Source organism: Manacus candei, unplaced genomic scaffold, assembly GCF_025592945.1.
Source record: "Manacus candei isolate 608988 ecotype Guabito, Panama unplaced genomic scaffold, ASM2559294v1 h1tg000014l, whole genome shotgun sequence".
Lineage (NCBI taxonomy): Eukaryota > Metazoa > Chordata > Aves > Passeriformes > Pipridae > Manacus > Manacus candei.
In genome coordinates, this window is record NW_026138062.1 from 51,019,146 (window position 1) to 51,032,411 (window position 13,266).

Genomic DNA, 13,266 nt, shown 5'->3' on the forward strand with positions numbered 1-13,266 from the left:
TTCCACTGCTATAGTCTGTCCAAGTAAATCTTAGCTCCCCAAAACTGGAGTAATTTCTCTTATCTTCAAAAGATGAATGGTGAGGAAGGGAGGTTCATGAGAACTGTAAAAAGGCAAGCATTTCAGCCATCTTCCAGAAGAGCAAGAAAGATCAAGCAAATGGTGAGCTGCTTGTCCTCACCTCATAAGGAGAGGCTGAGGTCAAGCCTAGAGAAGGGTGGGTTTACTACTGTCTACCCCTGTCTCATTGTAGGATACAGATGAGACAGAGACAGACTGCTCTGGGCAAGGGGCAGTGGGCAAATGATGAGAAATGTCAATTAAATGTAAAGGGAAAATTTACTGTAAGGATGGTTAAATAGTGTAATAGTTTGCCCGAGGAGATGGGGGGAATCTCTGTCCCTGGAAGTGTTTGTAGTTTTATGTGTCTCTGCGTATTGGAATTTAATTAGACCTGCTCTGAGCAGGGCACCAGCCTAGATGACCTCTGGAGGTCCCACCCAGTCCGTTACTCTGATTCTGTGATGTATAGATGATCTGATCCTGCAAAAACTGAAGCTAAGCCCTAAGAAAAAGAAGCAAGCAAGCTATTAAATAATCTGGAAACAAATCTAGGGTAAAAGCAAGTTCATGGATCTGCTGGGAAACTCTACTGACATTTTGAGTCTTCAGGTAATTAAGATGTGATAGGCAGGTACTGCTGTGTGTCAAAGCCTTCTCTGCTCTTGATGAGTAGAAATAAAAAACTTCCAGCTTTTGAAATCTTTTCTGATTGAACTGTCTGTCTTGGGTGCCCCTTTCAGTTGCATGTGAACCCCCTGGGAAGTTTTATCTATTGTGATGGTAAATGTAGATCACTTCCCATCAATGCAAGGTGAGGGAATATTTCCTGTTAGATAACTTGCAAGTTCTTGGCTTGTGTACAGTCATACTGAACTCAACTGTATTAATTTGAGCACTTCCTCTTGTCTACTTCAGCCCATCTATTCAACAGATAAAGTATGATGAGTAAAACTGTGCAATGTCCTGTCTAAGCTTCTAACAACATATCTAAAGTAACCCAAGGTGATACTTATCTTGTGATAGTTCCCATCTTCAGCTGCAGTACATGAAGTGTTGTAGAATGTAAAGTTGTTTGCAGGAGAACTTGTCAGATCTGGCTTCAGAAATGCAAACCTGAGCGGGACCACTGAGGTTGCTCTGTTGAGCTGCTCATGTTTGCATTCCAGAGTAGCCAGTGAGACTCACTGAGTGCTTTACACCTAGAAATTTTATAGTGCAGTATCAAAAGATAGACTGCTGGTGGAGGGAGTGTTTGATTTCAGGCCAAGCTTCATGAATTGTTTCTTTATTATAACCAAGATAACCTTTTAGTATGAGGTACCACTTTACACCATGAAGAATTTCACCAAAAGAATGAGACTCATGTATTAATGTTTTTCTTGATACGAGGGAAAATACCAGACTGTGATCGTGCTTGTACCAGAGCTTAGCAGTCTGATGGTTTTTTTATCCCTGTGGTGTCTGTCTGACAGATCTTGGAAGAAACCTACAAAATGGAGTTCATGTACAGCGGAGTGGAAAGTAGACAAGTGGTCATTATTCACCACATGAGACTGCAAGCAAAGGCCTTGCAGCTTATTGTGACTGCACGTACCACTAGAGGGTAAGGATGACCTGGTCAAAGGGTCTTCTTAGGGTTAGCTGTAAGCTTAGTTTCCTTAAGCTTTGTTTAAAAAAACAGCAAGGGTAAATTAGACACAAAACATGACAACATGCCAATAACCATTTGCTAAAGTAATTCAGGGTGAAGAGCCTTCTTTTGCCTTTGGTATAACTGGACAGTGACACAATCATAAATTAAATGACAAAATTAGGAAGATGAGTTTTGGGGGTTGAGTTCTCTCAGCAGTGAGCATATAAATAGGTTAAAAATGTAGAATTGATGCTTGGAACTTATTTAAATGAGAAAAAGTCAGGTATCAAAATAATGCACTAATCATGTTTACTTCATTAAGTATTAGTTGCTGAATTTTTACCATCAGAAAAGCATCGTCTTCTTGACTGATCTGCAACTAATGTGTGTGTGACTCAGACACAAACTGCTCCTGTGCGTGCTTGGTTTAGGTACACAGGAGGCTGTGAGCGGTTCGTTTTGGCTGCTGAAAATGAAGTGACACATGGGTTTTGATGGCTGTAGAATTAGAACTGCATTTGGTGGAATTAGAGCAAAGTAGTTGGTGTCCTAAATTGTTTGCTTTGTTTTGAGTTTTTTGCCATCAATTTACTGTGTTACCACAGAGGTCCATAATATACTTGCCTTTTAACCTCTTGTTTTATAGTTGGAAATATTTTCTAACTGGTTTTGGGAACTTAATTAGTGCCTTATGCAAAAAGGTTTCTTTGTGAGAGGGGGGATATAGATGTGAGGAACACTTTTCTGGCCTAGAAATTTTAAGATCTTTCTGGGTTTAGGAGCTTTAATGGGTTTCCAAATCGCTTAAATGCTTATAGCCACAGAGCAGTTTTTCTTTCTTTGAAACTAAACCAAGGAATATTATTTTCATTACAGAGTTGAACCCCTTTTTGGGATGTGTGAAAAATTTCTACAAGAAGTGGATTCCTTCCAGAGGTGACAAACTCCATTGCTTCTTCACTTTATGTTAGAAAGTTCTATCACCATTGTCAACAGGGGATATTCTGTTTGTTTTTCATCTCTTTGCATCTGCCTTCCCTGCTGTCCTACATTGGGAATTATCATGGGATAATAATAAAGCAAGAAGAAGCTTTGTAGTTGAAATACTTAACATCAGGATATTATGCTGGTACTTCAGGAACGTGAATTAATTTTTTTTAGAAAAACTGATTTTTTTTCTTGTATTTATAAGGATTTATCTACCTTAAGTGGATGCTGTTGTGATACATACTTCAATTTCATTTGTTACTCTGTTTTCGAGAGTCCTGATGCACTTTGACCTTTCACGGATTAATAACAAACCTGATTACTCTTGACATACTCTACATGTAGCAGTAAGTCAGACAAGAATTCTGCAGTATCTTTCCTGGCCCTGTCTACTACTTTTGCCACCTCTTATTAGTCACCTTTACTTTCAGAGAGAATAAATGTATTAATTGTCAATTTTCATGAATAGATCGATTCTAGTGGAAGGTGTCCTGCCCATGGCAAGGGAGTTGGAACTAGCTGATCTTTTAGGTCCCTTCCAACCCAAACTATTCTGTGGTTCTGTGATGCTATGAAATAGTGATGAGTTCTGCTGATCCTGAGACTTGATGCAAGGAAAAGATGTAAAGCAAATGAGCAGTTCTGTTCTTCAGCTATCAAATGAGGTAGACATTAGCGTATGGGTGAATTCAGTCCACTTTTCTCATCAGTTAACGAGCCACAACTGCCAAGCATATGGAATACAAATAAATGTGAATTTTATCGGAAATAGAGATTTTGCTCAGGATACCTGTGTCTCTACACTACCTATCCAAGTCCCTTCTGAGTCATAAAATCATAGAATCACAGAATGGTTTGTGTTGGAAGGGACAATGAAGATAATCTGAGTCCAACTCCCTTGCCATGGGCAGGGACACCTTCCCCTAGACCAGATTGCTGCGAGCCCCATCCAGCCTGGCCTTGAACACTTCAGGAATAGGGCATCCACAGCTTCTCTGGGCAACCTGTTCCAGTGCCTCACCCCCCTCACAGTGAAGAATTTCCTCCTAAAATCTGATCTAAATCTCTCCTCTTGTAGTTTAAAATGATTCTCCCTTGTCCTGTCAGTGTCTGCCTGTGTAAAAAGTTGTTCTCCCTCTTCTTTTTAAGTCCCCTCTAAGTACTGAAAATTTGCAATGAAGTCTCCTCAGAGCCTTCTCTTCTCCAGGCTGAACAATGCCAACTCTCTCAGCCTGTCTCCGTAGCAGAGATGCTCCAGTTCTCTGAGAATTTTTGTGCCCTCCTCTGAAGTTGCTCCAGTGGGTCTATGTCCCTCTTACGTTGGGGGCCCCAGAGCTGGACAAAGTACTCCAAGTAGGGTCTCATGAGGGCAAAGTAGAGGGGGAGAATCACCTACTTCAACCTGCTGGCCACACCACATAGCCCTTGATGTCAGTTTGAGCACACAGCACAGCCCCAACACAATTAGCCAAAATAATTTCTCGTATATGTGAGATGCACATCACAAGAGGAATGTATGTGTCTAATTCTGTCATTATAACAAAATATAAGGATTAAGTAGCTAGACTGAAAATAACAGTACTGTAGAAAAAGTTGAAACAAAGTATTTGATTTTTAATTTATTCCTATCACAGATGTTTCATCTCTGAGCTCCCACATATGCAAGGCAGTTTTGTAGATAAATTGCTGGACTTAATGCCCAGACTTGTGACGTCTAAGCCTTCAGAAGTGGTTAAGATTCTTCAGACAACACTGCGACAAAGTACCTTCCTCCACCTTCCTCTTCCAGAGCAGGTTGGTTTAACACAGAGAATTAGAATGCAATATCCTTGTGGACTGTCACAGCATCTGACTAGTTCCTAATATACCATGAAGTTTTTAGAATTCAGGTTCTTGGTCAGTTACAAGTGTTATTTCTTCAAAGGCTTCGTCTTCTTACTCAGCACTACTGATAAAATTATGCAAAACTTAACAATTTGTGGCAGTATCTAAAAAAAATTGCAAGGTTCATGCACTTCTCTGTTAAGGACAGCAGTAATTACATACTTTTTTTCTCTCCTCTTTCCCCTACCTCCTTATTTTTGCCAATCACTTTGCCCCTAACAGCTCCATAGAGCTACTGCAAATATCATTGAGCCTACTGGTGAATCTGATAATCCCCTGAGGTTTACATCGGGGTTGGTTGTGGCACTGGATGTTGATGCAACTCTGGAACATGTGCAAGATCCCCAAGGAACTGTTAAAGTTCAGGTAAGAAGTCACTTGACATAAATGCAAACAAGATTGTGTCTTGGGGGAAGTTTCTTTAAGGATGTCAATTCTTTTAAATTGCAAATAATTATGTGCTTTATTAGTAACAATGTTGGATTCCTGTGTTTTGACCACATGTTCAGAAACTGGCTTGTCTACAGGGTGCTCAGGTGACTTGGGTGCAGTTCCTGAGAGGTTGCTTTGAGCACTTTGATGTCATTGTGTGCTTCCACATGCACTGGGCATGTTCCAGACATGAACACAAACAAATGCTGGTGAACTTCCAGCTGATGTAGTGGGAGAAGGAGGAGCAAAAAATGCTGTTCCAAACAGCACAGAAATATGCAGGCTCTAGTCTGTCTGTATTCCAGCTTTTCTCCCTGCTGCTGAATCACTAGTTTCAAATGCGGCTGAGGAGGTAGGCATGGTAATATCTAAGTAAAACATGCAACGTCACCACATAACAAAGGGATTAAAACCTCAGTTATGATGCAAAGGAAGAAGCTGATGTCAATGTGGGTTTTTTTCCCCCTGTGCTGTGGTTCTGAATGGCTGACATGTGGCTGTTCTGTCATGGCTCCAGGCTAAAACCCACGTCCTTGCCTTCCCAACTCAAACAGAAACTACCTAAGTAGTCCACATGGTGAGATCCCCAGTACAATTGTCATTCAGTTGTTTCTTTTTTTTTTTCATTAGGTGTTGTATCCAGATGGACAAGCGCAGCTAATCCATCCCAAACCAGCTGATTTCCGAAATCCTGGCCCTGGAAGGCACAGGCTGATAACTCAGGTTTACCTCTCACACACAGCCTGGACAGGTAATGTAAATGATACAAGTTCCTGTGTTTGTGTGGCTGCACTTTTCTAGGACAGGAGCGTGTCTTGCTTCATCCCACTCCCTGGCACATAAGATGTACACGCCCACAGTCTTGGGGGCTCTGAGGATCCTAGAGTCTAAGCTGTGGTTGATGCTGCCATTAGTGTTGATCAGGTTTGTGCTCTCACAGTCTTTGAGCAGTTATGTCTCCCTGGTTGACAGGGCATTGCTGCTCCAGAGATGACTGGAGGTGCTGCTCTCTTGGGAGAGTCCTGGGAGCCTTTGCACAGCCGTGTTCAAGGTGAGTTCACCTGTTTCTGTGCAGAGCAGGATCAGCTGCAGGAGCCAGGTCTGCATCCTCCTGTAAAGGTAAGGAGTCATGGTAAACTGACTCCTTGGAATTAATTGTTTCGGATCTGACACGTATTTGAGCATGGCAGAGAACCTTTGGAACTGTATGTACACAGCAGTACAATTGCACTGCTGATTAAACTTTCACCCTTTTAATGCCCTAAAAACCCACCCTTTAGCTGTGATGAAATACGTGACTCCAACATTCATGTTCAGTCTCAGTTGTCACACTCCCTCATGGAAGCACTTCAGTAATTGCCTTGTGGACTTGAAACAAAAGCAGAGTATTTCATTCACAGCTCCCTTTGTCCTGTCTTTGTTTAATCCCTTCACGTTTATTCAAATGGGGGGGGGTCTCTGAGCGTTTTTTTTTCTGAGCAGTTTTTAATTGCATTTGGCGATCTTTTTTTTTAAACCAACAGAATTTTATTTATTGCCATGTTCCCTCACATACTCCTTTTTATATAGCACTGCCATGGTGTACTTACTCCTCCTGCTGTCTTTTGTTTTGTTTTGGAAAAGAAGACATGGTATTGTTTCTTTGACTGGAAGTATCTGTGTTTAAAGGTTGATCCTGTACCAGAAGGAGCTGAATGAAGTCCTTATTTCTACTTCTGCAGCATCCACTGGAAGGGCATTTTAAGTATGGCCCTAAGGGATTCTGTTCTGGTGTCTCCTCTAGCCATTATTTTAATTATTAACTTTGACACTGGCACTTAAGCATATAAAACAGGGGGAGGACACTGAGCTGGGAGGGGCTCAGGAAACAGGGTCAGAATTCAAAGTGGAGAAATTGCCTTAATTCAAGACAATGAAACTGGTTAAAGGCCAGTAGAAAGGGTGTGCTTTCCTAAGCACAGGAGAATGCCCAGGTGCAAAGCGTGGGTTAACTGCCAGGGTGTAGAGCAGAAGTGACAGAGGTGACTGCAAGCTGCACATAACAGAAGAGTTGGTGGTGTAAAAGGTGAGCTCAGGGAGGTGTTTGCTGAACTGTGGGGTAACTGTGAAAGAGGGTCATTTCTTGTGTTCTGTCTGGTGCTGATGATGTCTCGGCTGGAGTTCCACTGCATGTGACTTAAAATCCTGTGGGTTTCCGTAGTTTCATTAACGTATTCCTGTTGTAGGTTATCCCTGGTATACAGTTAAGCCCTGCAAACCACGTGGTGCTCACTCCCCAGTGGGACAGGGAAGAGAATCAGAAGGGCAACATGAGAAAACTCATGGGTATTACACTAATCAGCAATAGCTACAAGATCCCTGTGCTGTTGACACCATTTTGGTCACAAATCCAAAACACGTCACCATGCAAGCTTTTATAAAGAAAAATTAACTTTATCCCAGCCAAAACTAGTACAAGTCCATCAAGAAAACCTAAAAGAATCTCTCTTTCAGTCTAAAAAGGAAAATTTTGTTGGGCATGTTAAGTCCAGCAGGCTGCTGAGAGTAATACTGTGTAGACTAAAATCCCGATTTGGTTGTGACCACTGTGAGAAGAGTAAAGTGAAATCATCCTATGTACAGGATTAGGAGTATCTGCCTAGCTGCACTTGCTGAAAGAGGGAGAGGCTGTCTTGCAGTGCAAAAGCCTCCAACAGAAGAGAATCTTCAAGTTATCTCCCGTGCCACAAGTCTTATCAGATGTCATCTGGATTGATCCTGCCATAAATCCAGTGAGCAGGCCCTGCAAGTTCTGTGGGGATTTTAATGATTTTATTATTTGGTTGGAGTTACAAATTGCAACTTTTAAAAATAACTTAAAAGTAAGTTAGTGGTGAGATTTTTTAAGTGATGGCAAAGAAGGTGGGGGAACCTGAAACAGTACTTAGTTTTGCTGTGCCAAAAGTAATGGCAAAGTTGCATTTCCAGACACCAGACTGGATTCTGGGCAGACCAGAATGGCTCTGTACTTACCCAGTATATGTGGTATAAAATCCATTCAGTGTTGGTTTGCTGTGCAATGACAGTCATGTTTGGGTTGTTCTGTTCTTTTTCTCTGCAGAGCCATGCCAGATTGAAGTGAGGTTGCTACTGGCTTACAATTCCAACAGGAGCAAGGCATCTGCTAGAATTCCTAAATCTACCTGGAGTGAGAGCTTGGAGACTCTCCCGCCATCTGAAAATGGCATAGAGGGGACCATACCATTCAGCAAACCTGTCAAGGTGTATATAATGCCCAAACCTGCCAGGCGGTGAAGTCTATTGCTAAAAGAAACCTATTTATGGGATTGCTAGGTTGGGTTACAAGAAAACAAGATGCTCTGTCCAAGAGAGCAAACCAAGCCAAAACAGACATCAAAATAAAGTTGCTGAAGAACAGTTGGTCTCCTCAGCAGCAGAGTTATTCAGCTAGTTAAGAGTGATTTCAAGAAAATGCAGGTCTTTTTACATTGACTTAACAAAAACAGGACAGTTCTCAATCAGCATTGCAGTAGTAATTTCACTGGGCCATATCTTCAGTTTTTAGGTATCAAAAATTTCTTTCCAAGGCCTGTACATTTTCTGCTATGTATTTACTATGTAAATGCTTGGGCACAGAAATCAATGTTATTTTTACAGTACTCTTAAGTGAAGCTGAGGAGTTCAGGGTTTTGTGGGGGTTTGTTTGTTTGGATTTGATCTTTTTTGTTTGTTTGTTTTGTGGAGGTTTTTTTTTTGTTTTGTTTTTTAGTGTCTAAAACTTGCATTTGTGCACTGGTACCTAATTTCTTAGTAAAAAAGCATATTCTAAAGTACTATTGTTCTTGCATGGGAACTGCACCTCTGAGGGAAATTGCCAGTTGCCATAGGCTAAATCTGGAGCTGGTTTACATCTTCTACAGCTGTACTGAAGCTCGTACAGCTTTGGGGAGGGCACAGGTTGTTCATGGTGCAGGAGGAGAAAGAACCTGTTCGTGCCAGCAGCAGAACTTCAATCAGCAGGACATGGAATTTAGCTGAGTTACAGGAACAGAGCAGTTTGTTATGGCTTTTGTTCGTTTATGTGAAATGGAGTAGAACAATCTCCATCCCTGAGATGTAACCCAGCTCTCCTGTTGCACATTTGTACATCTTGAGGAACAATGTAATCAAGTACCAGTTGGAAAATTCCTAATGATGTCGCATTAAGCTTTACAGGATCTGTTTCCATGTGGTGATCCCGGCCTGAACCAATACTTAGCAGGATGAGAAAAATCTACGTTTTTCAACTCAGCAGTACTTTTGGCACTCAAAGGCTTTCTGATCAGCTGAAGTAGCTGAACATGCTCTCAATTAAGCAGCAGTCAAGCAACTTGTCAGTGTTCCCTTCTGGAGGTGAGCTGGGACTACAGAGGAACAAGAACTTAGTTAAAACGTGATCCATCTGGCATTCCTGTTGGGAAGTGTGTCTGTGCATCACTTCTGTGTGCCAGGCTTAGTGGACCGAGGAACCTCCTATGATTTGTAGCAATCCTTTGGTATGATTTTCTAGGAGGACTTAATGTGTGAAATTCTAGTGCAGCAGCCAAATGCTACCTGTGTTCATAAATCAGTTGGTTTTTTGGTTTTTAAAAGATGTATTTTTAGCAACTAAACAAAGCCGTGAAGAAATACTTTCCAGTTATGCAGAGATTAGTGTAAATAATAACCCCTTATGTGCTTTCCTGCAATAAAATTGGAAAACTCGTGCTATTCTGTTTCCTCTTTATTATATGACTGAACATGGATGCCTGCATGGTACTTGGCTAATACAATTACTGCACATTTTTTGTGATTTTAATTTTTTAGGACTGACGTTGTGGCGCAAAGGCTCATAGCCATTCAACTTTGCTGCTGCTTTAGATATTCTTGAATTAAATATCCTTTCTTAGTGCTTCTGCTCTTACAAACTGGTTTTTGGTGTTTCACCTTTGGGGCGCTGTTTTGAAAATCTTCTGCACCTCTGACAGCTGAGTTGTTATTGTCTGACTTGACTCTGGCATCCTCAGTTCAGTTCCCGGCAGGCAGGGTTGATGTATCTCTGTGTCTGGGCGGATACTTGACGAGTTGAGTGAGCTCATTACGGACTTTTTTTTCCTTCCTCTCATTTTTGCACTTCACGAGTATTTCTGCAGTTTGTCATCCCAGTAAAGTTTCTAATTTAAATGGTGTCCATATGCTCCAGGCCATAATGGATGCTGTGGTAGGCACAGCACATATTTTCAATATCAGAATTTTGGCATCTTTCTCTCTTTTTCTAAGCACTGGATCAAATTTCTACCATTTTTCCCCCTCATGCTGTCCTTGAGCTCCTTCCATGCAACATATTAGGCAAAGATCAATTGCCTTCTGTATTACCAACGGGAATCCAATACTGAAGGGCTGTGGAAAAGAACTGCTGTCAATCCCTTCCCCACCCAGCCTGTATTTGTGCTTGAGACTGACCATTTCATGCCATGTTCCAATATATGGGAAATCTGAAAGGAAATTTGTATAAAAAGCACGTGTTACTGTAGTTGTTTAAATCTAGATGTTGGCTCTTTCCTTCCATCCCCAGGTTTTTCTGCTCTCAAAAATACCAGAGTTCACGCTCTTTGTGGAGCTGCAGGACCTTGTGTCATCTCAGAATCATTTCTACCCATTCACCAGTTGTCATTTATTTTGGATAATTTTTGGGCTTCTGCCCTGCAATAGCCTATAAGATGATTGATCTCAGAATGAAAAGAAAAACAAAGGGCTGTAGTCATGCTCAAAGATAATTTGCATCTTTCATCTCTGTTGAAGAGGGAACAGAGGACTTCAGATCACAATCAGCCAAGTACAGGGAGATTCTGTTCTCTCAGATGGCTCCAAGGGTAGGAACTGTACTGTGCCAGTACAGCTGCTGCCACAGGGAGACTGAGCAATCTACAAAGGAAGGGCAAATAATTTGCTAAAAACTAACCATGTTCAAACAGCCCTCACCTCTTCACTGTACCTCCTAGTTAGAGGTAAGGGAAGAGGGTCAAGAATCTGGCAGAGCAAGGAAAAGGCTGACCTCATGTGAAAGAGGTGTAGCTTAGTGGTGTGAAAATGTGTTGTCCTGTTTACCATTAACTTTCTGGATTTAATTACACATGGCATCTCTGTGTGAGGAAGCCCAACTCTGAAAACATTTAGTGGGAAATTCGTATTTAGATTGCTCAAGTCCACCAAAATTCATTAGGCCAATTTGAAAGTAAATAATGCAATTATCAAGTCAAGAGCTCTTAAAACAATGCATAAATGTATTAGGAACAAAGTTGAAGCCTATGAGACATTAACTTGGACCTGCTGTAGCTTTCACCTCCCTTATTTTAAAAAGTACAAAAGACCTAAGTGGGCAGGTACACTCTGTGCAAAAAGTACAAAGCAAGTTCTTGAGAAGACAGAAGAACAGGGCATGCGTTTAAATCAGACTGTATGACATCACTGAATCATTTGTGTTGGAAAAGACTGCTAAGATCGAGTCCAACCATTAACAGAGCACTGCCAAGCCCACCTTTAAGCCATGTCCCCAGGTGCCACATCCACATGTCTTTTGAACACTTCCAGGGGTGGCAACTCCACTGCTTTCCTGGGCAGCCTGTTCCAATGCTTGACAACTCTTTTGGGGAATAAATTTTTCCTAATATCGAGTCTAAAACTCCTCTGGTGCAACTTGAGGCTGCTTCCCCTTATCCTGTCCCTTGCTACCTGGGAGAAGAGACTGACCCCCCACAGGCTACAACCTCCTTTCAGGCTGTTGTAGAGAGAGATAGGGTCCCCCCTGAGCCTCTTCCAGCCTGAACACTCCCAGCCTCCTCAGCTGCTCTTCATAAGACTTGCACTCTGCACCATACTGTGCAGGTCATCTTAGGTTCCAGCTGACAGAAATGGATTTCCTGTGGAATCCTGTTTCACTTGTGTGAGTTACAATCACTTTTTTCATTTTATTTCACTTGCATCTTCCATTCTATTCTTAGTAGCAGGCACCAGGAATGCAGAAAGGCTGTCTTTTTACTTTACAGTTTGCTAATGCCATACTAGTGGGACTCCAAAACAAAGTTGAAGGCTCTGGGATGCCACGCTTTGCACAATTCCTGCCTGATGTCCCTTAAGAATGCTGGTCGTGTTGCATTCGGTGTGTCAGTGAGCCTCTTTACAGCCTGTTTGTCCTGGCTGCCAGCTCGCACATGCTGCTGCACAAAGATAAGGGCTGGGGACTGACCCGCTGGGCGGCGGAGCAGCTGGGGTGGAATCTTCCTGGCTCCCAGCCCAGCCGCAGCTCGGCTTTAATTTCAGTGTCAGGGTGGGAGTTCGCTGCCTACTGGGACATAGTTTTCCTGGTGGGAGGCAGAGCAATGGTGTATGTGAGAAATCCTGCACTATAAAAGTGCATTCCCATGATTTGGGAGATGAGCCCGTAATTTTAATGAATTATTTATGGCTCTAGCTGAAAGCAGCAATTTAACAAAGACACTGGTTTGAGCTCTGGTGGAATTTTTTGATGAATCAGTCCCAGCTGTTTCCACCATGTAGCAAAAGCAATTTCAGGCACCAAGAAGGAAATCGGGCTTTCAGGGACTGGAGCAGCCCAAGTGGAGCAGACGCTTTTTGGGAACTGACAACGCTGACTCAGGAAGCTGTGACGAGAGCAGCAATAGAAGACAAGGATGGAAAAGGCTTACAACAGATAATCTCCTTGTTGACACTGAAATTTTGTACTGATGGTGGTGAAACTTAGCAGTTTGCCTTTAAAAACAGAAATCCACTTCTTTGCACACTGCAGCTCCCTGTTTTGGAAGTGGAATCTTCTGTATCCTACGAGTTGCCAGATGAAGGGAAGAATAAAGAGGCTGCAGCACAAAGCTGGGTAGGGCTCACTTCTGAAAGTCACCTAGGAATGCAATATGGGCTCTGCTCCTCACATGCCTTTTGGGAGGATGAATCGTGTAGCAGCAGCAGTGTGAGGAACCCACAGTTTTTCTCAAATGCAGAACCTGGGCTGAGCAGTTTTGGTGAAAGTGGCATCACCATTAATGTGCCACGTTAACATGAAAATATATTAAAAAAAAATAACCTGGAGGAGAAAGATAAGGTGTTTGCTCAAGTTCTAACAGTGTAATTCACATTCCAGTTTTTTAAGTACTGCACTGTCCTCTCAGCCAAAGCCTTACAAAGCCTCTTCCTATTTGAGGCTGCCTTTAGGCCCAAAAGCTGACAAAATAACG

General features: G+C 42.1%; 1 protein-coding gene across 2 annotated transcripts in view; it reads left to right on the forward strand.

Annotated features, from left to right (window-relative positions):
* Positions 1–9,748, forward strand: part of INTS4 (integrator complex subunit 4) — a 33,302-nt gene extending 23,554 nt beyond the window's left edge. For both annotated transcript variants that reach the window (XM_051778787.1, XM_051778788.1), the window contains exons 18-23: positions 1,536–1,666; positions 2,573–2,632; positions 4,318–4,477; positions 4,790–4,933; positions 5,630–5,750; positions 8,100–9,748. In XM_051778787.1, coding sequence (XP_051634747.1) covers positions 1,536–1,666; positions 2,573–2,632; positions 4,318–4,477; positions 4,790–4,933; positions 5,630–5,750; positions 8,100–8,293 — 810 coding nt within the window. In that variant the 3' untranslated portion in view covers positions 8,294–9,748. The remainder of the gene's footprint in view (positions 1–1,535; positions 1,667–2,572; positions 2,633–4,317; positions 4,478–4,789; positions 4,934–5,629; positions 5,751–8,099) is intronic.
* Positions 9,749–13,266: the final 3,518 nt, after the last annotated feature.